The sequence below is a fragment of the Choloepus didactylus genome, chromosome 17, assembly GCF_015220235.1.
Source record: "Choloepus didactylus isolate mChoDid1 chromosome 17, mChoDid1.pri, whole genome shotgun sequence".
NCBI lineage: Eukaryota > Metazoa > Chordata > Mammalia > Pilosa > Megalonychidae > Choloepus > Choloepus didactylus.
Genome location: NC_051323.1, coordinates 54,930,108 through 54,953,036, shown reverse-complemented (window position 1 = coordinate 54,953,036; position 22,929 = coordinate 54,930,108). Strand labels below are relative to the sequence as shown.

General features: G+C 40.4%; 3 protein-coding genes across 6 annotated transcripts in view; 1 reads left to right on the top strand and 2 right to left on the bottom strand.

Annotated features, from left to right (window-relative positions):
- The window catches only part of LOC119512966 (serine/threonine-protein kinase D3), a 114,828-nt gene extending 112,300 nt beyond the window's left edge, over positions 1–2,528 (bottom strand). For 2 of the 4 annotated variants that reach the window (XM_037807812.1, XM_037807814.1), the window contains exon 1: positions 2,400–2,528. The gene's annotated coding sequence lies outside the window, so the exon portion shown is untranslated. The remainder of the gene's footprint in view (positions 1–2,399) is intronic. The other 2 variants (XM_037807815.1, XM_037807813.1) reach the window with 2 other exon arrangements.
- LOC119512114 (atherin-like) lies at positions 1,645–19,716 on the top strand. The gene is made up of 5 exons (XM_037806626.1): positions 1,645–1,774; positions 1,955–2,026; positions 2,120–3,129; positions 3,860–4,045; positions 19,538–19,716. The coding sequence occupies exons 1-3, from the start codon at positions 1,645–1,647 to the stop codon at positions 2,836–2,838; spliced, it is 921 nt and encodes a 306-aa protein (XP_037662554.1). The 3' UTR covers positions 2,839–3,129; positions 3,860–4,045; positions 19,538–19,716.
- On the bottom strand, positions 19,623–20,096 carry LOC119512968 (bis(5'-nucleosyl)-tetraphosphatase [asymmetrical]-like). Its single transcript, XM_037807818.1, has one exon. It carries the CDS (start codon positions 20,094–20,096, stop codon positions 19,653–19,655), a length of 444 nt encoding a protein of 147 aa, XP_037663746.1. The 3' UTR covers positions 19,623–19,652.
- Positions 20,097–22,929: the final 2,833 nt, after the last annotated feature.

Sequence of the window (22,929 nt, the reverse complement as noted above, 5' to 3'; positions counted from 1 at the left end):
GTACTCTCTACACTATTTATACATTTTCATAAATATGACTATTACCTTAGACTAATTCTTTCCCTCCTAAGATCTCAAAATTCAACTATCAAATTGTTACTTGTTTCTTCTAAAACTCTGCTCATCTGGATCAGTGGCATTTGAATCTCAGTCCTCTCTGTCAGGAAGAATACACAGAGGGCACACCATGTATGGTCTTTGCTCAGGCACTGAAACATTTACCCTGCAATGAGATTATAACCTGCCGCCTGGCAATGCTCTATCAGTCTACAATGAGCTTGATATATCTTCATTACCTCTTTGCACCAGTAGTATCTGAGAAATCTGATTGGCTAACAGCCAGTGAGCAATTTCTCACATACTGCCACTATAAACTAACCACCCAAGTAGAGAAAACTTTTTTCCTACACTGAAATTAAAATTAAAACACCTCCTAAGTACATTTCATTGCTTTCACTAACGAGACAATTGCTCCAAAGAGGCACAGATATAACATGTTCAATTTGAATTACATAATTGGAGAGACTCAAAGTGCTATCAGCACAAAAGGTTGTGAATCACAGCATGATTACTAAATCAAATTAAAACTTGTACTAGCAAATAAATCCATATACACCAAGTTCTGTAAAAATGGTTTCTTTTTTAAATGAACAATTAACTCCAAAAATGGTATTATTAACCTTATAATGTTTTTAAACATGAGAATGAAATGTCCCTTAAGAAAAGAACATATAAATGACGATCTATTCACTTTTTTCCTGTATGAGGTGTTTCCTGTTCTTATACAATTTTAAATATCTAATATCCAAAAACTTAATTTAAGGTCTTTGTATGTGTGTGTGGCAGTGTTTAAATTTAAAACAATCAACTAGTGGAAAGAAATTTATATTTTTAAACGGGTCATCTGATGAAACTGAAAGCTTGTAAAATTTGTATAATTAAAAGACTATCTGGCATGCTTAAAAAATTAATTTTAAGATATAAACTGGCCACATTTTTACATCTGTGCCATCTTGAAACGTGAAATGCTATATACCAAATTATAGGACCTAAGACAGAAACTGGCTCCTTAAATAGGAATTCCCCTGGCTCATCTCAGGCTCACCACATTTTTATCACCTACTGAAGCAAAACCTACCATGAAGGTTTCTGTAATACTCCCTTTACTAAAACATGTAACTTCTTTTTTGGCTGAATACCTATGCTTGATCTCAACCCAGATTCTAAAACGGGTGGGGGAAAGATTCCTTTAAAAAAAAAAAAAAAAACCTGGCACAGGCCCTAGTCGGCAAACTTTATGGAAGCCTTCAGCAGCAAATCCACAGACATTTGCTGCCCTCATCTGCACTGGAAATTCATAAGCAAGCGTGATAAAAGCTAAATCATAATCGCTAAAAGCGTAAGAAAGAATTGCAACATTAAGCACAAAGTAAAAGCAGTTTTAAGAGTAATAACAGTTTCTAGGCTGCAAATTACGGAATTTTAAATTTTTTTGTTTCATTTGTGGCTACAGTTCATAAAGGCTCAGCCATACAAAGTAGTAGTTCAGAGTGTAACTTATCCCTCCGAATCAAAGACGACACCGATAGTCTTATTTCCTGTGGGGATGGGTGTGGTACAAGAGACTGTTACGTCTCTGCCAATATGTGTGTGGAAAAGTCTGCAGGTCGCACACACGTCTGTCGCCTGATTTATATTCGTGCTTTGCAGACGGCAAGGCCTGTGCTTCTGACTGCGATAACTTCAAACAAAACATCTAACAAGCAATCGAGTAGTATGTAATCATTTTTTTGCTCAAAAGGAACAGTAGCACTCTTCAGTGTATCATTTTAAGAAAAATCTCCGTAGGGGGCGGGGGCTCGGAACAACGCCGCAAACTTGCAAAAGTAAACACAGTCAGGAAACTGGGGCGGGGGCTTACATTTTCCGAACACCGTTTACTCACCCCTCTCAGGCAGTTACACCGAAAAGCGATTAAAAAGAGAGAAAGAGGCTCATCCCAAATTCGGCATCCCGAGGACTGCGGGTCTGGCGCTGGAAACTAGTTTAGGGGAGCCCGCAACAGAGCCTCAGCCGAGCGGGCCGGGCGGCGTGGTCACCCGCAGAGCGCGAATCTAAGTTGGCCTCGGCGCCGACGCCGGAACTTGGTCCCATCTGGCGGCCACGCCGGCGCCCCCGCACCCGCTCGGCCGCCCACCGCCCGCTCCCGCCGCCCAGCCCGGCGGCCGCCATCCTGCACGGTGCCGGGTCCGAGTCCCGCCGCCGCCTCGTGAGGTGCGGGGGAGGGGCGCGCGAGGCGCCCGGGGCCGCCGCCTCAGCCCGACCCGCCGGGAGAACAAAGCGGCGGCGGCGCTAACTTTTTCGGTGTCTGTTCCGCGCTGCCTGAGGCGACTACTTACAGAGGCGGGCTCGGCCAGTCGAGAGAAACTCCGCGCCCGCCAGTGCCTGGGTCCCGGACAAGGCGCCAGCGAGGCTCCACTCGCCTTGCAGGATCCCGCCCGCCGGCCGCCGGAGCCCTTTCCTCCCTCCCTCCCGGTCCCGTCCTGCGGCCGGAGGGCGGGGGGCCAGGGCGCGCGGGGCGGGGGCGCGCGGCCGGCGCGGGGCCTGCCGGGAGCTGTAGTCCCCAAGCGGGCTCAGGCCCCGGTGGTATGCGCGTGGAGATGTCAGTCACTTTCTTTACACTGCCAAGGGGCGACGCGAGCTCTGCGCCCTCCGAGGTCTGGTGTCTCCGTGAGTGCTGGGGGAGTGGGGCGCTCGCGCAGCGGGGTCGCTGCCGAAGACGCGAATGCCTGTTTCTGCCAGTTGCACACTGTACTAGATATCCGTTATTGCTACTGAAATGCCTTTTTCTCTTTTGTCACCCGCTCTGATGGAGTTGATGGTGGCAAGAGGGCAGGGGATGAAAACTTGAACGAGAGACTTGCAAGGTGTCCGTCCAGAGCAGAGAGCACTTTCCACAATGACACATCTTCTCACTCTTCCCATTTCCCTCTCTCCTGCCTGCTGGCAAAGCAGCCCCCGGCATTCTGCCCCAAGGCAGATACATCCAGAGCCCTTCACCTAGAGCACGGTAGACTGCAATGGCTGCTTTCAGTGTGTTTTACGTTTCCTATTTCTCCATCTTTAAAAGTGAGTAGTTCCCTGCCGCCAACCTGAAATGCAGGTGAAAATCACGAGATCTAGGCTTCCACATGCTTGGTAACAAGAATTACAGTGCTTGCTAAGTGGGGCGGGGGTGGGAATTGGGATGAGGATCTAGGAGGAAAATACTCTATGCTTTCAATAATAGATGTCTGATGTGAGAGAAAAGCCTGAGCAGCTGGCAGGCATCTTCTCCAACATAGTTCTCTTATTGCAATAATTTTATCTGAAAAGTACTTAAATAAAATGTATTGAAGTAATCTGATGGGTTACGGTCAACAATCCACCCCTCCCATGCAGAGGTCAAGACAGCAGTTTTGTGAAGGGAAAGAAATTTAGGTAAGTGGGCTCCTATTTTTTATACCAAGTGGACAATCTTAATGGATGCCCCCCTGGATTTAAAGTTAAGAAATGTGAACTTAAAAATATTAAAGATGGGCAAGTGAAAATATGTATAACTTTGACCTACTCAGAGCTATTTTTTTTAAAGGATATTTCTGAAACAGTCTCAGGAACTGGGAGCTGCTGTGCTCTAGCAAACCAAAACAGATGTTAATATAGAGTTGGTTCAGTAGTATCTGTCTAATTGTATTTTATACTTGAAGTCATTCTGCTATTCTTTTACTTTAAAATTGAAAGTAAATTCACTCAAGTTTACTTTCTTTTTAAAGAACTCTCTTACCTAACTTTGCTTTTTCTTCCTTCCACTTCCCAACAGATGTGTAGCCCAGCCCCAAATATCCTCTCTCATCAAGATTCCCAGGACCTCATTGGAGCAGTTTACAGTCAGTCTGATCTTACTTTTGACTTCCATTTTCTCTTGTGGTCCTTAAAGAGACAGAAGTTCCTTGTCCTAGAAGTAACTTTTCTAAACAACTCAAGCTGCTGTTGTACAGATTTAAAGGTGTGCGTGTTTATCTTTCATTTCCACTGTCCTGCTTCTTTTCTAAAAATAAAATTGTCTCCTTCACTTCAGATGAATCTTCCAACAATACATTTAAGTGTAAGACTGACTTGATACCTGTAATTTTTTGTTCAACATGAACTGCAGTTTCCTCAAAACATTCCACTCCATTCCTGTTCCAAGAGCATTACAGGGATAAAGATTTGGATTCATAAGTAAATGCATTACCATGTGAGATTTTATCCTTGGGAGAAGATATAACCTGAATGACCATGATGGAATCAATTTTTCTTCTTGGTGGTATAATATGAAAGCCTAGGAGCTTACAGTCTTCCTCTTCTATGGCTGCAGTTTCAAATCTTCTTGTCCCATATTTTCACTGCCCCACCCCTGTACTTAACCGTAGACAACATAACAATTCACACGCATTACTTAATATGAGCAAAGAGAGTTGAAACTTGTGACCTGAGATAGCAGAACTACCTAATTGAGAATCCTAAGTGCAGCAAAACATGGTGATTTGTTGAGGCCCAGCTGGAGGAAATAGTCATTATTTAAAAACTTCAGCTGGGTTTAATTTATAAAATGAGGTTTATAGAGAAGTTATTTCACAGTTGTGTCTTTTTTCTTTTCATAAAGCAGAACAATTCAAAAGCATTTTGGATATATTACATCCCCCAGAAAATCCATATTCTTTAATGCAATCTTGTGGGGGCAGACAGGTTAGTCTATTGATTAGGGTGGAAACTCTGATTAAATTATTTCCATGGAGGTGTGGACCCCTCCCATTCAGGATGGGTCTTAATTAGCCCACTGGAGTACTTAAGAGAGCTCCAGAGCTGGAGCAGAGATGCTTAGAGATGCTTGGAGCTGCTAAGCTAAGAGATGAAGTCCAGAGTTTGCCCTGGAGAAGCTAATAGAGGACCCCAGGAGCTTAGAGAGAAATTCCCTGGGAGAAAGAAGCAAGGATGTACAGGAGCTGAGAGAGAGAAGCTAAAACACAACCCGGGACCAGCAGATGCCAATCATGTGCCTTCCCAGCTGACAGGTGTTTCAGAAGCCATTGGCCTTCCTTCAGTGAAGTTATCCTCTTGTTGCAACCGAATAAATCCCCTTTATAAAAACCAATTCATTTCTGGTACTTTACATAATGGCAGCTCTAGCAAACTGAAACAGATGTTAATACCGAGTTGGTAAGCTAGTTATGGGAAAAAATGTTTTAGTATCTTTACCAATAGACATGCACTTGATATGTTCTTTAAAATGTCTTTCCTCAATTTCCACTGTCACTACTCTCACCCAGATGCTCCTCATTACACATCTAGATTATTGCAACAGTCTCTTGTTTCTTCTACACCAGCTCAAATGGCTAATCCTTGGAAGCGGCTTCTCTGATTTGCAGTCTGTTAATAATTGCTCTGTACTCTGAAAGCCCTTGATAGATACCTCTCATTACTTACCACATTTTATTGTGGACTGTGTGTTTATCAGATCACCTTACACTCGCTATCTGCCCCCTCCCTCTACTGAGTCTGTGGAAGACCATGTCTTATTTTCATTTACACATCGCTTCACACAGTGCTCAATAAACGTTGACTGAATTGGTGAATTTTTCCAATATGTCTTAATTATCTTAGTTAGCCTACTGTTCCTAAAATGGCTCACGATTGACTGCAATTGTTCCCTACTGCCTACCACACCAGGTCCAAATTCTTCTGCTTGAATATTGTGCTGGTTTGTATATATTATGTCCCCCAGAAAAAGCCATGTTCTTAAATGCAGTCTTGTGGGGGGAGACGTATTGGTATTGATTAGGTTGGAACCTTCTGATTGATTGTTTCCATCAAGATGTGACCCACCCAACTGTGAGTGATACCTTTGATTAGGGTGTGACCTCTTGATTGAATGTTTCCATGGAAATGTGGCCCCATCCATTCAGGGTGGGTCTTGATTGGTTCACTGGGGTCCTATAAAAAGAGCTCACAAACAGAGGAACCTCAGAGCAACAGAGTGACATTTTAGAGAGGAGCAGCAACTTACAGAGACATTTTGAAGACAGCCGTTGAAAGCTGATATTTTGGAGAATGCCATTTTGAAATGCAACCTGGGAGCAAGCAGACACCAGCCACGTGCCTTCCGAGCTAATAGAGGTTTTTCAGATGCCAATGGCCCTTCTCCCATGAAGGTACCCTATTGTTGATGCCTTACCTTGGACACTTTATGGCCTTAAGACTATAACGTTGTAACCAAATAAACTCCCTTTATAAAAGTCAAATCATTCTGGTATTTTGCCTAATGGCAGCATTAGCAAACCAGAACAGATATCAACACTATCAATATTTCTATCATTTACTGAACACCAGCTCTGGGCCAGGCACATTCATCCATCTTTATGTAACTTTCTACGTGTATTCCACAAAATACTTCTCCTTTGTTTATTCATACTTGTTTTAGATCTATGTAATTTACTATTTAATTATATACTATATTATAAATATACCTGCTAAAGTAGTATATAATCAAAGAGGGGTATAGTAAGAATGGTTCTATTAAAAGGAAGGTTAGGAAAATCTGGAAGTTAATGGAGAAGTCACTGCATTATGTTCTACCTAGGATTTCATATAGTGTTCTTAAGTTAATACTCAAGTAATTTATAATAAAAAAACAATTATCTCACCTCTCCCCATAATTCCTTTTCATGGTTGCAAAATAAGTTCTCCAGGAAAGAGGAGGTAGCATGTAAATGTGCTCATGGATTTAAAAATGGAATTAATGTTAAACTCTTGAGCCATAGACTATTTCTTTTATTTTGGATTTCACTTTGAGTATTAATTAAAAACTTCTCTTTTGAAATATTGTAAACTGATTATAATATGTTTATAAAGCCAAATGAGAAAGAGAACAAAGGTGCCATAGTCTTGTGTTAGGGAGGCTGTGTTAAAAAATAGTCATCGCATCAGCTCCAGACTGGAGCAAAGGAAACTGCAGCAGCCCTGAGGAGCCAGTTGCAAGGAAAGGGTTGGGATGGGACTTGGCAGTCCAAAAACAGGGTCCAATCCAGGCTCTACCATCTAGTAGTTGCATGTAATCTCACTGAGAATCTATTTGTTTACCTGTAAAAGGGGGGTGGGGTGGGGAATAATTACTTACTTCCTGGATCATTTTGCATAGTGCAGAATGCACTCCGCATGCAGTGGGTATCGAAGTTACTTTTCCTACATATGCATTATGATTCTACAGTTTAACAGTCTGTGTGACTGGATAAGTTAACCTCTCTGTGCTTCAGTCTCCTCCTCTTCAGTTGACTGAGATGATAATAGTCTTTATGCAATGAGTTGTTATAAGGACTCAGTGAGATATCATGTGGAAAGCTCTTTTTATTTTATTAGAGAAGTTGTAGGTTTACAGAAAAATCATGCAGAGAATACAGAGTTTCCACACACACACACACACACACACACACACACACCCATTATCAACACGTTGCGTTAGTGTGGTATATTTGTTACAATTGATGAAAGAGTACTATTATAATTGTATTATTAACTATAGTCCATGGTTTTTATTAACGTTCACTGTTTGTATTATTCAGTTCTATGGTTGCTTTTCAAAAAAGATTTTTTTAGTAGTATATATATAACCTGACATTTCCCCTTTTAACCACATTCAAATATATAGTTCAGTGCTGTTAATTATGTTTACAATGTTGTACTACCATCACCACCATCTGTTATCAAAACTTTTCCATCACCCCAAATAGAAACTCTGTACAATTTAAGCATTAACGCCCCATTCCCTACCCCCATCCTGGCCCCTGATAGCTATGTTCTTATTTCTGATTCTAAGAATTGCTTATTCTAATTATTTCATATCAGTGAGATTATTTAAGATTTGTCCTTTTTTGTCTGGCTTATTTCACTCAACCTACTGTCTTCAAGATTCATCCATGTTGTCACATGTATCGATCATCATTCCTTTACACAGCTGAATAATATTCCATTGCGTTACATGCCACATTTTGTTTATCCATTCATCAGTTGATGGACACTTGGGTTGCTTCCATCTTTTGGCAATTGTGAATAATGCCACTAATGAACATCAGTGTGAAAATATCTGTTTGAGTTGTTGCTTTCAATTCTTTTGGGTATACATATATATACCTAGAAGAGGGTTGCTGTGTCATATGGTACTTCTATACTTACTTTCTTAGGAACCACCAAATTGTTTTCCTCAGCAGCTGTACCATTTTACATTCCCAGCAACAATGAATGAGTATTCCTATATCTCCACACCCTCTCCAACACTTGTGTTCTGGTTTGCTAATGCTGCCATTATGCAAAATACCAGAAGTGGATTGACTTTTATAAAGGGGGTTTATTTGGTTACAAATTTACAGTCCAAAGGCCATGAAAATGTCCAAATTAAGGCATCAACCCAAGTATACCTTCACTGAAGAAAGGCCAATGGTGTCCAGAACACCTCTGTCAGCTAGGAAGGCACATGGCTAGCATCTGCTGGTCCTTTGCTCGCTGGTTGTGTTTCAAAATGGCTTTCTCCAAAATGTTGCTCTTGGGGCATTTTGTCTTACCTCCTCTCTCACAGCTCCTGTGTGCTTTTGTTTCTTTCCCCCAGGGCGTTTCTCTCTAAGTGTCTGGGGGTCCTCTCTTAGCTTCTCCATTGCAAACTCATAGCTTAGCATCTCCAGACTTCCTTCTGTCTGCATCTCCAACATCTCTAAGCGTCAGCATCAGCCTTAGCTTCTTGCCAAAATGTCCCTCTCAGCTGCTCTTTCTGTCTGTGGATTGTCACAGGACTCCAGATCCACGGTGAATGGGCGGGGTCCATAACTCCATGGAAATAATTTAATCAAAGGTCTCCCCCACAGTTGGTTGAGTCACATCTCCATGGAAACATTAAATCAAGTCATCACGCCCTAATCGGAAAGATTATGCAATCTGCCCCCACAAGATTGCATTAAGGAACATAGCATTTTGGGGGACATAATACATCCAAACCAGCACAACTTGTTTTTTTTCTTCTTTTCTTTAAAAGTAGATGTTCTAATGGGTGTGCAACAGTATCTCATGGTTTTGATTTTCATTTCCCTAATTGGTAATGATGTTGAGAAACTTTCATGTGTCTTTTGGCAATTTGCATACCTTCTTTTGAAAAGTGTCTATTCAAGTCTTTGCCCATTTTTAAACTGGGGTGTTTGTCTATTTGTTGTTGAATTATAGAATTTCTTTATAAATTCTATATAGTAAATCCTTATCAAATATGTGGTTTCCAAATACTTTCTCCCATTCTGTAAGTTGTCTTTTTACTTTCATGATAAAGTCCTTCATTTTGATGAGGTCCCATGTATCTACTTTTTCTTTTGTTACTTGGACTTTGGGTGTAAAGTCAAAGAAACCAGGGTCTAACATAAGATCCTGAAGAAGCTTCTAAAAGTTTTATAGTTCTGCTTCTTATATTTTGGTCTTTTTATATTTTTATATTTTGGTCTTTTTATATCTTTATATTTTTGGTCCATTTTGAGTTGATTTTTGTATATGGTGTGAGGTAGGGATCTACCTTCGTTCTTTGCATATGGACATCTAGTTTTAGCACCATTTATTGAAGAGAAAGCACTTTTTAAAATGCCTGGCACATGATGAGTACTTAATATATGTTCACTGTTATTATCATTCACATTAGAGGGTTGGAGATTTTTAGGTATTCGTGTCTACTCTTGTCCTTTGGCAGCACAGAGAAATAAAAGTTTCTAACCTTGATTCTATGGTAGGAAATTCAAAATGCTAACAAAGAGTTTAAAGAAAGAGGAATCTCTGTAGTTATAGAATTATTTTTTTAATCTTCATTTTATTGAGATATATTCATATACCACGCAGTCATACAAAACAAATCGTACTTTCGATTGTTCACAGTACCATTACATAGTTGTACATTCATCACCCAAATCAATCCCTGACACCTTCATTAGCACACACACAAGAATAACAAGAATAATAATTAGAGTGAAAAAGAGCAATTGAAGTAAAAAAGAACACTGGGTACCTTTGTCTGTTTGTTTCCTTCCCCTATTTTTCTACTCATCCATCCATAAACTAGACAAAGTGGAGTGTGGTCCTTATGGCTTTCCCAATCCCATTGTCACCCCTCATAAGCTACATTTTTATACCACTGTCTTCGAGATTCATGGGTTCTGGGTTGTAGTTTGATAGTTTCAGGTATCCACCACCAGCTACCCCAATTCTTTATAACCTAAAAAGGGTTGTCTAAAGTGTGCGTAAGAGTGCCCACCAGAGTGACCTCTCGGCTCCTTTTGGATTCTCTCTGCCACTGAAGCTTATTTCATTTCCTTTCACCTCCCCCTTTTGGTCAAGGAGATGTTCTCCGTCCCACAATGCCAGGTCTACATTCCTCTCCAGGAGTCATATTCCACGTTGCCAGGGAGATTCAGTCCCCTGGGTGTCTGATCCCACATAGGGGGGAGGGCAGTGATCTCACCTTTCAAGTTGGCTTAGCCAGAGAGAGAGGGCCACATCTGAGCAACAAAGAGGCATTCGGGAGGAGGCTCTTAGGCACAACCATAGGGAGGCCTAGCCTCTCCTTTGCAGCAACCGTCTTCCCAAGGGTAAAACCTGTGGTAGAGGGCTCAACCCATCAAACCACCAGTCCCCTATGTCTGTGGTCATGTTAGCAACCATGGAGGTGGGGTAGGTGAATACCCCTGCATTCTCCACAGGCTCCTCAAGGGGGCACTGCATCTTTTTTTTTTCCTTGTTTTTTTTTTTTTTTAAACTTTCCCTTCTTTTTTAAATCAACTGTATGAAAAAACAGTTAAAAAGAAAACAAACATACAATAAAAGAACATTTTAAAGAGACCATCACAAGGGAGTAAGAAAAAGACAACTAACCTAAGATAACTGCTTAACTTCCAACATGTTCCTACTATACCCCAAGAAAGTTACCTAATATAGCAACATTTCTGTGAACTTGTTCCTACTATATCCATCAGAAATTAACAGACCATAGTCATTCCTGGGCATCCCCAGAACGTTAAATAGCTTATCTGTTCTTCTTGGATTATTGTTCCCCCTTCCTTAATTGCTCTCTATTGCTAGTTCCCCTACATTCTACATTATAAGCCATTTGTTTTATATTTTTCAAAGTTCACATTAGTGGTAGCATATAATATTTCTCTTTTTGTGCCTGGCTTATTTCGCTTAGCATTATGTCTTCAAGGTTCATCCATGTTGTCATATGTTTCACAACATCGTTCCTTCTTACTGCCGCGTAGTATTCCATCGTGTGTATATACCACATTTTATTTATCCACTCATCTGTTGAAGGACATTTGGGTTGTTTCCATCTTTTGGCAATTGTGAATAATGCTGCTATGAACATTGGCGTGCAGATATCTGTTCGTGTCACTGCTTTCCAATCTTCCAGGTATATACCGAGAAGTGCAATCGCTGGGTCGAATGGTAACTCTATATCTAGTTTTCTAAGGAACTGCCAGACTGACTTCCAGAGTGGCTGAACCATTATACAGTCCCACCAACAGTGAATAAGAGTTCCAATTTCTCCACATCCCCTCCAGCATTTGTAGTTTCCTGTTTGTTTAATGGCAGCCATTCTAACCGGTGTTAGATGGTATCTCACTGTGGTCTTAATTTGCATCTCTCTAATAGCTAGTGAAGCTGAACATTTTTTCATGTGTTTCTTGGCCATTTCTATGTCCTCTTCAGAGAACTGTCTTTTCATATCTTTTGCCCATTTTATAATTGGGCCGACTGTACTATCGTCATTGAGTTGTAGGATTTCTTTATGTATGCAAGATATCAGTCTTTTGTCAGATACATGGTTTCCAAAAATTTTTTCCCATTGAGTTGGCTGCCTCTTTACCTTTTTGAGAAATTCCTTTGAGGTGCAGAAATTTCTAAGCTTGAGGAGTTCCCATTTATCTATTTTCTCTTTTGTTGCTTGTGCTTTGGGTGTAAAGTCTAGGAAGTGGCCGCCTAATACAAGGTCTTGAAGATGTTTTCCTACATTATCTTCTAGGAGTTTTATGGTACTTTCTTTTATATTGAGATCTTTGGTCCATTTTGAGTTAATTTTTGTGTAGGGGGTGAGGTAGGGGTCCTCTTTCATTCTTTTGGATATGGATATCCAACTCTCCCAGCCCCATTTGTTGAAAAGACCATTATGACTCAGTTCAGTGACTTTGGGGGCCTTATCAAAGATCAGTCAGCCATAGATCTGAGAATATATCTCCGAATTCTCAATTCGATTCCATTGATCTATATGTCTATCTTTGTGCCAGTACCATGCTGTTTTGGCAACTGTGGCTTTATAATAAGCTTCAAAGTCAGGGAGTGTAAGTCCTCCCACTTCGTTTTTCTTTTTTAGAGTGTCTTTAGCAATTCGAGGCATCTTCCCTTTCCAAATAAATTTGATAACTAGCTTTTCCAAGTCTGCAAAGTAGGTTGTTGGAATTTTGATTGGGATTGCATTGAATCTGTAAATGAGTTTGGGTAGAATTGACATCTTAATGACATTTAGTCTTCCTATCCATGAACATGGAATATTTTTCCATCTTTTAAGGTCCCCTTCTATTTCTTTTAGTAGAGTTATGTAGTTTTCTTTGTATAGGTCTTTTACATCTTTGGTTAAGTTTATTCCTAGGTACTTGATTTTTTTAGTTGCTATTGAAAATGGTATCTTTTTCTTGAGTGTCTCTTCAGTTTGTTCATTTCTAGCATATAGAAACATTACTGACTTATGTGCATTAACCTTGTATCCCGCTACTTTGCTAAATTTGTTTATTAGCTCTAGTAGCTGTATCGTCGATTTCTCAGGGTTTTCTAGATATAAGATCATATCATCTGCAAACAATGACAGTTTTACTTCTTCTTTTCCAATTTGGATGCCTTTTATTTCTTTGTCTTGCCGGATTGCCCTGGCTAGCACTTCCAGCACAATGTTGAATAACAGTGGTGATAGCGGGAATACTTGTCTTGTTCCTGATCTTAGAGGGAAGGCTTTCAGTCTCTCTCCATTGAGTACTATGCTGGCTGTGGGTTTTTCATATATGCTCTTTATCATGTTGAGGAAATTTCCTTCAATTCCTACCTTTTGAAGTGTTTTTATCAAAAAGGGATGTTGGATTTTGTCAAATGCTTTTTCAGCATCTATTGAGATGATCAATTGATTTTTCCCTTTTGACTTGTTAATGTGTTGTAATACATTGATTGATTTTCTTATGTTGAACCATCCTTGCATGCCTGGAATAAACCCCACTTGGTCATGGTGTATGATTTTTTTAATGTGTCTTTGGATTCGATTTGCAAGTATTTTGTTGAGGATTTTTGCATCTATATTCATTAGGGAGATTGGCCGGTAGTTTTCCTTTTTTGTAGCATCTTTGCCTGGTTTTGGTATTAGATTGATGTTAGCTTCATAAAATGAGTTAGGTAGTGTTCCATTTTCTTCAATGTTTTGAAAGAGTTTGAGTAAGATTGGTGTCAGTTCTTTCTGGAAAGTTTGGTAGAATTCCCCTGTGAAGCCATCTGGCCCTGGGCATTTATTTGTGGGAAGATTTTTGATGACTGATTGGATCTCTTTGCTTGTGATGGGTTGGTTGAGGTCTTCTATTTCTTCTCTGGTCAGTCTAGGTTGTTCATATGTTTCCAGGAAATTGTCCATTTCCTCTACATTATCCAGTTTGTTGCCATACAGTTGTTCATAGTATCCTCTTATAATTTTTTTAATTTCTTCAGGATCTGCAGTTATGTCACCTTTTTCATTCATTATTTTGTTTATATGGGTCTTCTCTCTTTTTGATTTTGTCAGTCTAGCTAGGGGCTTGTCAATCTTGTTGATCTTCTCAAAGAACCAACTTTTGGTGATATTTATCCTTTCTATTGTTTTTTTGTTCTCTATGTCATTTATTTCTGCTTTAATCCTTGTTATTTCTTTTCTTGTACTTGGTTTAGGATTGGTTTGCTGTTCATTTTCTAGCTTCTTCAGTTGATCCATTAGTTCTTTGATTTTGGCTCTTTCTTCCTTTTTAATATATGCGTTTAGTGCTATAAATTTCCCCCTTAGCACTGCTTGTGCTGCATCCCATAGGTTTTGGTATGTTGTGTTCTCATTTTCATTCGTCTCTATATATTTAGCAATTTCTCTTGCTATTTCTTCTTTAACCCACTGATTGTTTAGGAGTGTGTTGTTTAACCTCCAGGTATTTGTGAATTTTCTAAGTCTCTGATGGTTATTGACTTCTAATTGTATTCCACTGTGGTCAGAGAATGTGCTTTGAATAATTTCAATCTTTTTAAATTTATTGAGGCTTGTTTTATGTCCCAGCATATGATCTATTCTGGAGAAAGTTCCGTGAGCACTAGAAAAGTATGTGTATCCTGGTGATTTGGGACGTAATGTCCTGTATATGTCTGTTAAATCTAATTCATTCATCAGATTGTTTAGGTTTTCAATTTCCTTATTGGTCTTCTGTCTGGTTGATCTATCTATAGGAGAGAGTGATGTGTTGAAGTCTCCCACAATTATTGTGGAAACATCAATTGCTTCCTTTAGTTTTGCCAGTGTTTCTCTCATGTATTTTGTGGTACCTTGGTTGGGTGCATAGACATTTACGATTGTTATTTCTTCTTGCTGAATTGCCCCTTTTATTAGTACGTAGTGGCCTTCTTTGTCTCTCAAAACATCCCTGCATTTGAAGTCTATTTTATCTGAGATTAATATTGCTACACCTGCTTTCTTTTGGCTGTAGCTTGCATGAAATATTTTTTTCCATCCTTTCACTTTCAGTTTCTTTGTGTTCCTGTGTCTAAGATGAGTCTCTTGTATGCAACATATTGATGGTTCATTTTTTTTGATCCATTCTGCGAATCTATATCTTTTAATTGGGGAGTTTAATCCATTTACATTCAACGTTATAACCGTGAAGGCATTTCTTGAATCAGCCATCTTATCCTTTGGTTTATGTTTGTCATATTTTTCCCCTCTGTCTATTAATATCCTTTATTGTACCCATACCGAATCTCTTTAGTACTGAACCTTTCTCCAAGTCTCTCTGTCCTTTCTTTGTTTCTCTGTCTGTAGGGCTCCCTTGAGTGTCTCCAGTAGGGCAGGTCTCTTGTTAGCAAATTCTCTCAGCATTTGTTTGTCTGTGAAAAATTTACGCTCTCCCTCAAATTTGAAGGAGAGCTTTGCTGGATAAAGTATTCTTGGCTGGAAATTTTTCTCACTCAGAATTTTAAATATATCGTGCCACTGCTTTCTTGCCTCCATGGTGGCTGCTGAGTAGTCACTACTTAGTCTTATGCTGTTTCCTTTGTATGTGGTGAATTGCTTTTCTTTTGCTGCTTTCAGAACTTGCTCCTTCTCTTCTGTGTTTGATAGTGTGATCAGTATATGTCTCGGAGTGGGTTTATTTGGGTTTATTCTATTTGGAGTTCGCTGAGCATTTATGATTTGTGTATTTATGTTGTTTAGAAGATTTGGGAAGTTTTCCCCAACAATTTCTTTGAATACTCTTCCTAGACCTTTACCCTTTTCTTCCCCTTCTGGGACACCAATGAGTCTTATATTTGGACGTTTCATATTATCTATCATATCCCTGAGGTCCATTTCGATTTTTTCAATTTTTTTCCCCATTCTTTCTTTTATGCTTTCATTTTCCATTCTGTCATCTTCCAGGTCACTGATTCGTTGTTCAACTTCCTCTAGTCTTGTACTATGAGTGTCCAGAATCTTTTTAATTTGGTCAACAGTTTCTTTAATTTCCATAAGATCATCCATTTTTTTATTTAGTCTTGCAATGTCTTCTTTATGCTCTTCTAGGGTCTTCTTGATTTCCTTTATCTCCCGTACTATGGTCTCATTGTTCATCTTTAGTTCTTTGAGTAGCTGCTCTAGGTGCTGTGTCTCTTCTGGTCTTTTGATTTGGGTGCTTGAGCTTGGGTTATCCATATCGTCTGGTTTTTTCATATGCTTTATAATTTTCTGTTGTTTTTGGCCTCGTGGCATTTGCTGAACTCGATAGGGTTCTTTTAGGATTTGTAGACCAATTGAAGTCCTTATCTCTAATTTCTCAGATCTACAGCTTCGTGGAGTACACTTTCTCTAACTAACCAGCAGGTGGCGTCCACGAGCCACCTGTTCTCCATAAGCCAGTTCTCCCCTGCTTAGCCTTTTTGGTGAGTGGGGGAGTGAGTCTTGTGGGGTCCAATTGGTGTACCAAGCTTGCGTGTGTAGTTGGTGTTGCCTGCCCTGTATATGGGGCGTGTTTCTGGGCAGTCGGGGGGGGGTGGTGGCTCTAACAATCAAATCTCCCTGATGATCCTAGAGTTTTAAAGCTGCTGCAATAGTCTAATCCTTCAGTTCAGTCCTGCCACAGTTCGTCTCTGCCACTGACCCACAAGTCCTTGGTATTGGCGTATGGCTCCTGAGACTTGCAAGTGGGCCCCTCTTCCAGGCCGTGCACCCCGGGTCCTCTGTTGAGGGATGACTGTGCTATGTCACAGGTGAGTGCCGTCCCCCCAGGGCAGTTCTGGGCTGCTGGGTTGTGTAGGGAGGCTCCCAGTCTGCTGAAATGATGGCTGAATGGGGCTTTGTTAATACACACTGCTCTACCTTCCCAACTCTGGGACAATCAGCTGAGGTTGCAGGGAAGGCTAATGTCCACGCCCAGTTTTGTGGAGTGTGCTTGTTATTTGAAGCACTTCTGTCACACTGGGTTGTCTGGGGCAGCTCTGGGCTATGGGGCTGGCGATGGGCAGGAGTGTTTCCTGTCCACCAGGATGGTGGCTGTGAGCGGACACCCCCCTTTTCTTGGGAATTTGTGGTGTTTAGTGAATTTTCTCAGCCACTGGATTATTGCGTTTTGTCTCAGAGCTCTCCTAGTTCTGCTCTTGACTTGACCTGCCCAAATAGCAAGTCTTTGAAGCTTTCTGTATTGGGCTTCTTAGAGTAATTGTTTTAGAAAAAGAAAAAAGGATTAAAAAAAAGAAAAAACAAACAAAAAAAAACGGGCCCTCCTCAGAGATCTAATGGGTTATTGAAATGCTAAGAGACAAAGCCATCAGGGCCATTAAGGAAAGGTCCACAGGGCAGAGAGATCAGCTTTTCTTCGGGATTTGCATATGCGCCTCAGGGCCCTTCCCCTTTCTATGTTCACCAGAACTCCAAAAATCCTCCGCTTTTATTTTGAAGTTTTTCGTGTTGTTTTTTTTCTATGCCTGTCTCCTCTCTGCTGGGCTGGCTGCTTTCAGATTCTCTGGTGTCTGGTCTCAGTCTATCTATGGTTGGAGTTTGAATCAGTAGAATGAGTTTCCGATAAGGGCTGCCATTGCAGTTCTCCCTTCTCCTTCCCGGAGCTGACAGCCCCTCCTCCCCCGGGACTGAGCCTGGCAGGGAGGGGTGCGGGTCCCCTGGCCGCAAAAACTTACAGATTTCGCTGATCTCAGCAGTTCCACGTTTTCATGAGTGTTGTATGAAGTATGCCCAAAGTCAGATTGCTCTGTGGTGTCCAGTCCACGCAGTTCCTGGCTTTCTACCTACTTTCCTGGAGGAGTAACTAAAACATACAGCTCACCAGTCTGCCATCTTGCCCCGCCTCCTCTAGAATTATTTTTTATTTCATCAAAGGAAAATGATATAGTACAGGTCCTCAAGTGAACGGAAGTTATCACTGTGACATTTTCTACACTAACAGATTAAAATATTCCAGTGCAAGATAAAATCACTAAATAGTTTTATGTTTCTTGATTTTATTTGTAATACAGTGAGTCAGACCATAATGAACCTGAGCATTGCACTATAATTAGAGCTCTGATCTTGACACCTCAAGTTCCAAAACCTCAAGAGTAACCCTACACTTTGAATTGTCTTATATTTCCTTATAAGGACTATATATTCCTTATAAGGTGGAGTATTTAGCTGAAGTCTAGTTGATGTTAATTTAGTTCATTGGTTTTTTCTCTTAGATTCCTGTTGAGGTTTTGCAGTCCCTGATTATTGATTCAATAAGCATTTTTGAGAGGCTATTATGCACTAGGCATTTGATAGGATCAATAGATGAAACAACTCCCATTCTCAGGAGCCAGAAGTTTATTAGCTAAGATATATAAATATATAATACATAAAAATATTAAAGAAAAAATAAATAGGAGGAAAAATAAAGGGTTAGAAGATGTCAGAAAAGTAAAAACTTCACCCCTTACCTGGGGAAGGCTAAGTACACACAAAAGGAGGATTATAACTGGGCCTTGAAGAGAGGGTAGAATTTGGAAATATGGAGGAGAGGAATAGAGGGGAAAGGACATTTTATTTGGAAGCAACAGGATGAACAAAGACATGGAAGACATGGAGCATATTTGTGGACCAAATGGTTTAGTTGGGCTCAGCCATTAGGTATATATTTTTCTTAACACATTTCTTTCTTTTTTTTTTTTAAGATTTTTTTCTTTTTTTTAAATTCAATTTTATTGAGATTATTCACATACCATACAATCATCCAAAATGTACTATCAGTTGTTCACAGTACCATTATATAGTTGTGCATCCATCACCACAATTAATTTTTTTCAATTTTAAAATATTTTCATTACTCCAGAAAAGAAATAAAAATAAAAAAAGAAAACCCAAATCTTCCCATGCCCCTAACCTCCCCCTCCATTATTGACTCGTAGTATTGGTATAATATATGTTACTGTTGAAAGAATGTTAAGATATTACTAACTGTAGTACATAGTTTGCAATAGGTACATTTTTCCCTATCTACCCATCTATTATTAACTTTTGTTACAGTGTCATACACTTGTTCTAGTTCATGAAAGAAATTTCTAATATTTGTACAGTTAATCACAGAAATTGTCCACCACAAGAGTCACTGTGTTACGCATTCTCATCTTTTAAACTCCACTTTCCTTCTGGTGACATATGTGACTAGCTTCCCCTTTCCACCACACTCACACCATTCAGCACTGTTAGTTATTCTCACAGTAATGTGCCACCGCCACCTCCGTCCATATCCAAACACTTAAGTTCACCCTAGTTAAACATTCCGCTCATAATAAGCAACCACTCCCCATTCTTTAGCCTTATTTTATATCCTGGTAACCTATATTTCATGTCTATGAGTTTACATATTATAATTAGTTCGTATCAGTGAGATCATACAACATTTGTCCCCCTATGTCTGACTTCACTCAGTATATTGTCCTCAAGATTCATCCATCAACCAGTTTTTTTTTTTTTTTATTTTATTTTTTTTAGAAGGACAGATAAGCTGCTTGATGTTTATTTATAAAGTACAAAGATGATTTACTGGACCTGGCCTTTTAAAAAATGTTAGCTCTTCCTTTGCCTTCCTTTCCATCCAGCCAAGATTTTTGCTTGTTCTCATCTGAGAGCCCTCAACTGATTTCACTAACTTATCTGTTCTTCGCTGTGATGAAACAGAGACACCACAACCTTCCCCAAAGCTGGACTGGAGGGTGGTCTCATCTCAGAAGGCCCTCAGGGATCCTACCGTGGCCAATCCAGGAAAAGCCAAATGACTCTGGCTCCTGTCAGCTCAAGCTGCTGTGGAACAGAGAAACTGGTGTCCTTCTTGGAGCACTTCCTTCATCTCCTTGAACTGAGCCAACTGGCAGGCTTCGTCCAGCCTCAGCCAGCGGTAGGCCTGGTGCTTGGGGGAGAGGTGGATCTCTACATCATAGTCCTTCCCCTTTGCCAGCCAGTAGATGACTGTTTTAGGCTTCTTCCTGGCCACATAATTGAGCTCCCTTCTGAACCCCTCAATGATAGTCAGTTGGCCTGCTTCTATGCCCGTTTCTTCCCAGGTCTCCCTCAGAGCTGCTTCCAAGTCATTCTCTCCTGGTTCCACATGGCCTTTGGGAGGAGTCCAGTGATGAATGCCATCCGACACCTGCAGCAGTAGAAATTCAACTGCACTGTTGTCTAATTTGGGAACAAGGCGTCTTCGGAAGATGATCAAGCCACACGCTCTCAGGGACATGCTCTACCCGAACTAGCAGACGGTGGGAGACAGGAGGTGGGCCAGGAACCGAGATGAGAAGAACGTCGGTCAATCAGGCCAGTTTTATTTTTTAAGAGAGTTTTTGTTCATGTACCATATGTTCCATCCTAAGTAAACAATTGATGGTTCCCTGTATAATCACGTAGTTATCCATTCACCACCACCACCATCCATATAAGGACATTTCTGTTTCATCTACAAAGAAAGAGGAAGAGTCAAAAAAGGTAGAGAGACAAAAGAGAAAGAAAAAAAAAAAAGCTAAAAAGCAGCAAAAGATAAAGAAAAGATAAATTTAAGATAAAGTACAATAAAAGAGTCAGACAACATCACCAATGCCAAGAATCCCATATCCCTCCTTTATATTCCCCTCTTACAGGCATTTAGCTTTGGTATTTTGCCTTTGTTACATTAAAGGAAGCACAATACAATGTTTCTGTTAACTATAGACTCTAGTTTGCATTGTTTGTATTTTTTCCCCAAAACCACCCCATTTTTAACACCTTGCAAGGTTGACATTCATTTGTTCTCCCTCATGTAAAAACATATTTGTATGTTTTATCACAATCATTGACCACTCTGGGTTTCACTAAGTTATAGAGTCCCAGTCTTTATCTTCCCTCTTTCCTTCTGGTGTTCCACATGCCCATAATTTCCTCTTTCAACCATACTTACAGTCATTTTGTTCAGTGTACTTACATTATTGTGCTAACATCACCCAAAATTGTGCTCCAAACCTCTCACTCCTTGTGCCAGTTTGAATATATTGTGTCCCCCAAACGCCATTATCTTTGATATAATCTTGTGTGGGCAGATGTTATCAGTGGTGATTAGATTGTAATTCTTTGAGTGTTTGCATGGAATGCTCCCCACCCAACCATAGGTGGTGACTCTGATGAGATATTCCCATGGAGGCGTGGCCCCACCCATTCAGGGTGGGCCTTGATCAGTGGAGCCATATAAATGAGCTGACAAAACAGAAGGAACTCAGTGCAGCTGTGAGTGACATTTTGAAGAGGAGCTACAGCCAAGAGGGACACTGAAGAGAGCACAGGAGCTGCAGATGAGAGTTTGAAGATAGCCATTGAAAGCAGACTTTTGCTCTGAAGAAGCTGAGAGAGGACAAACGCCCCAAGAGCAACTGAGAGTGACATTTTGGAGAGAAGCTGCAGCCTAGAGAGGAACGTCATGGAAGAAAGCCATTTTCAAACCAGAACTCCGGAGCAGACACCAGCCACGTGCCTTCCCAGCTAACAGGTTTTCCAGACACTATTGGCCATCCTCCAGTGAAGTTGCCTGATTGCTGATGTGTTACCTTGGACACTTTATGGCCTTAAGACTGTAACTGTGTAACCAAATAAACCCCCTTTTGTAAAAGCCAATCCATCTCTGGTGTTTTGGATTCTGGCAGCATTAGCAAACTAGAACACTCCTGTCTTTTCCTAACTGTCTGTAGTGGTCCCTTTAACTATTTCCTGTAGAGCAGGTATCTTGTTCACAAACTCTGTCATTGTCTGATTGTCAGAGATTATTTTAAACTCTCCCTTATATTTGGAGGACAGTTTTGCCATATATAAAATTCTTAGTGGACTTTTTTTTCTCTTTCAGTGTCTTAAATATAGCACACCACTTCCTTCTTGCCTCCACGGTTTCTTTTGAGAAATCTGCACATAGTCTTATCAAGCTTCCATTGTAAGTGATGGATCACTTTTCTCTTGCTGCTTTCAGGATTCTCTCTTTGTCTTTGACATCTGATAATCCAATAAGTGTTTTGGCGTAGGTTTATTCAGATCTATTCTGTTTGGGGTATGCTGCACTTCTTGGATCTGTAATTTTATGTCTTTCATAAGAAATGGGAAATTTTCAGTGATTATTTCCTTCATTATTGCTTCTGCCCCTTTTCCTTTCTCTTCTCCTTCTGGGACACTCATGACATGTACTTTCACGTGTGTTATGTTGTCATTCAGTTCCTTGAGATGTTGCTCATATTTTTCCATTCTTTTCCCTATCTGTTCTTTTGTGTATAGGATTTCAGGCATCTTGTTCTCTAGTTTCTGAATGTTTTCTTCTGCTTCTTGAAATCTGCTGTTGTATGTCTCCATTGTGTTTTTCATTTCTTGTGTTGTGCCTTTCATTTCCATAGGTTTTCCGGTTGTTTTTTTTCCAAACTTTTAAGTTCTTCCATATGTTCACTCAATATTTTCTTTATATCCTTCATCTCTTTTCTCATATCTTCTCTAAACTTGTTGAATTGATTTAGCATTAGTTGTTTCAATTCCTGTATCTCAGCTGAAGTGTAAGTTTGTTCCCTTGACAGGGCCATATGTTCATTTTTCCTAGTGTGATTTGTAGTTTTCTGTTGTCTAGGCATCTGATTTCCTTGATTACCCTAATCAGATTTTCCCAGACCAGTCCAGGCTCAGGTCTCAGTAAGGGGCTATATTCAGTATTGGTTTCCCTGAGGGTGTGTTTTAGAAGATTGACAGACTTTTCTGTGAGGCCTCTAGCCTCTATGCTTTCCCTAACCTGCCTAGCAGGTGGCACCTCTCAGACTGTCACTCCCCACTGGTGTAAAGAGGTGTGGTCCCTTTAATTTTCTGCTTAAGTTGTTTCTGGTTTGATTGTTTCCCCCAGGCCCTGGGGTCTTAGTTGTGAAGGGCACTTGAGCTGGGCCCCGCCCCCCTCCTCTTGGGGAAGATGCACCTCCTAGGGAGTTATCTTCTGCACTTGAATTACTCCTTTGTCTCTGACCTCTGCCTGAGTCAGAGCGCTGAGAGCTAAAAATGTGTGACACTTTCTCCACTGAGCCACTCTG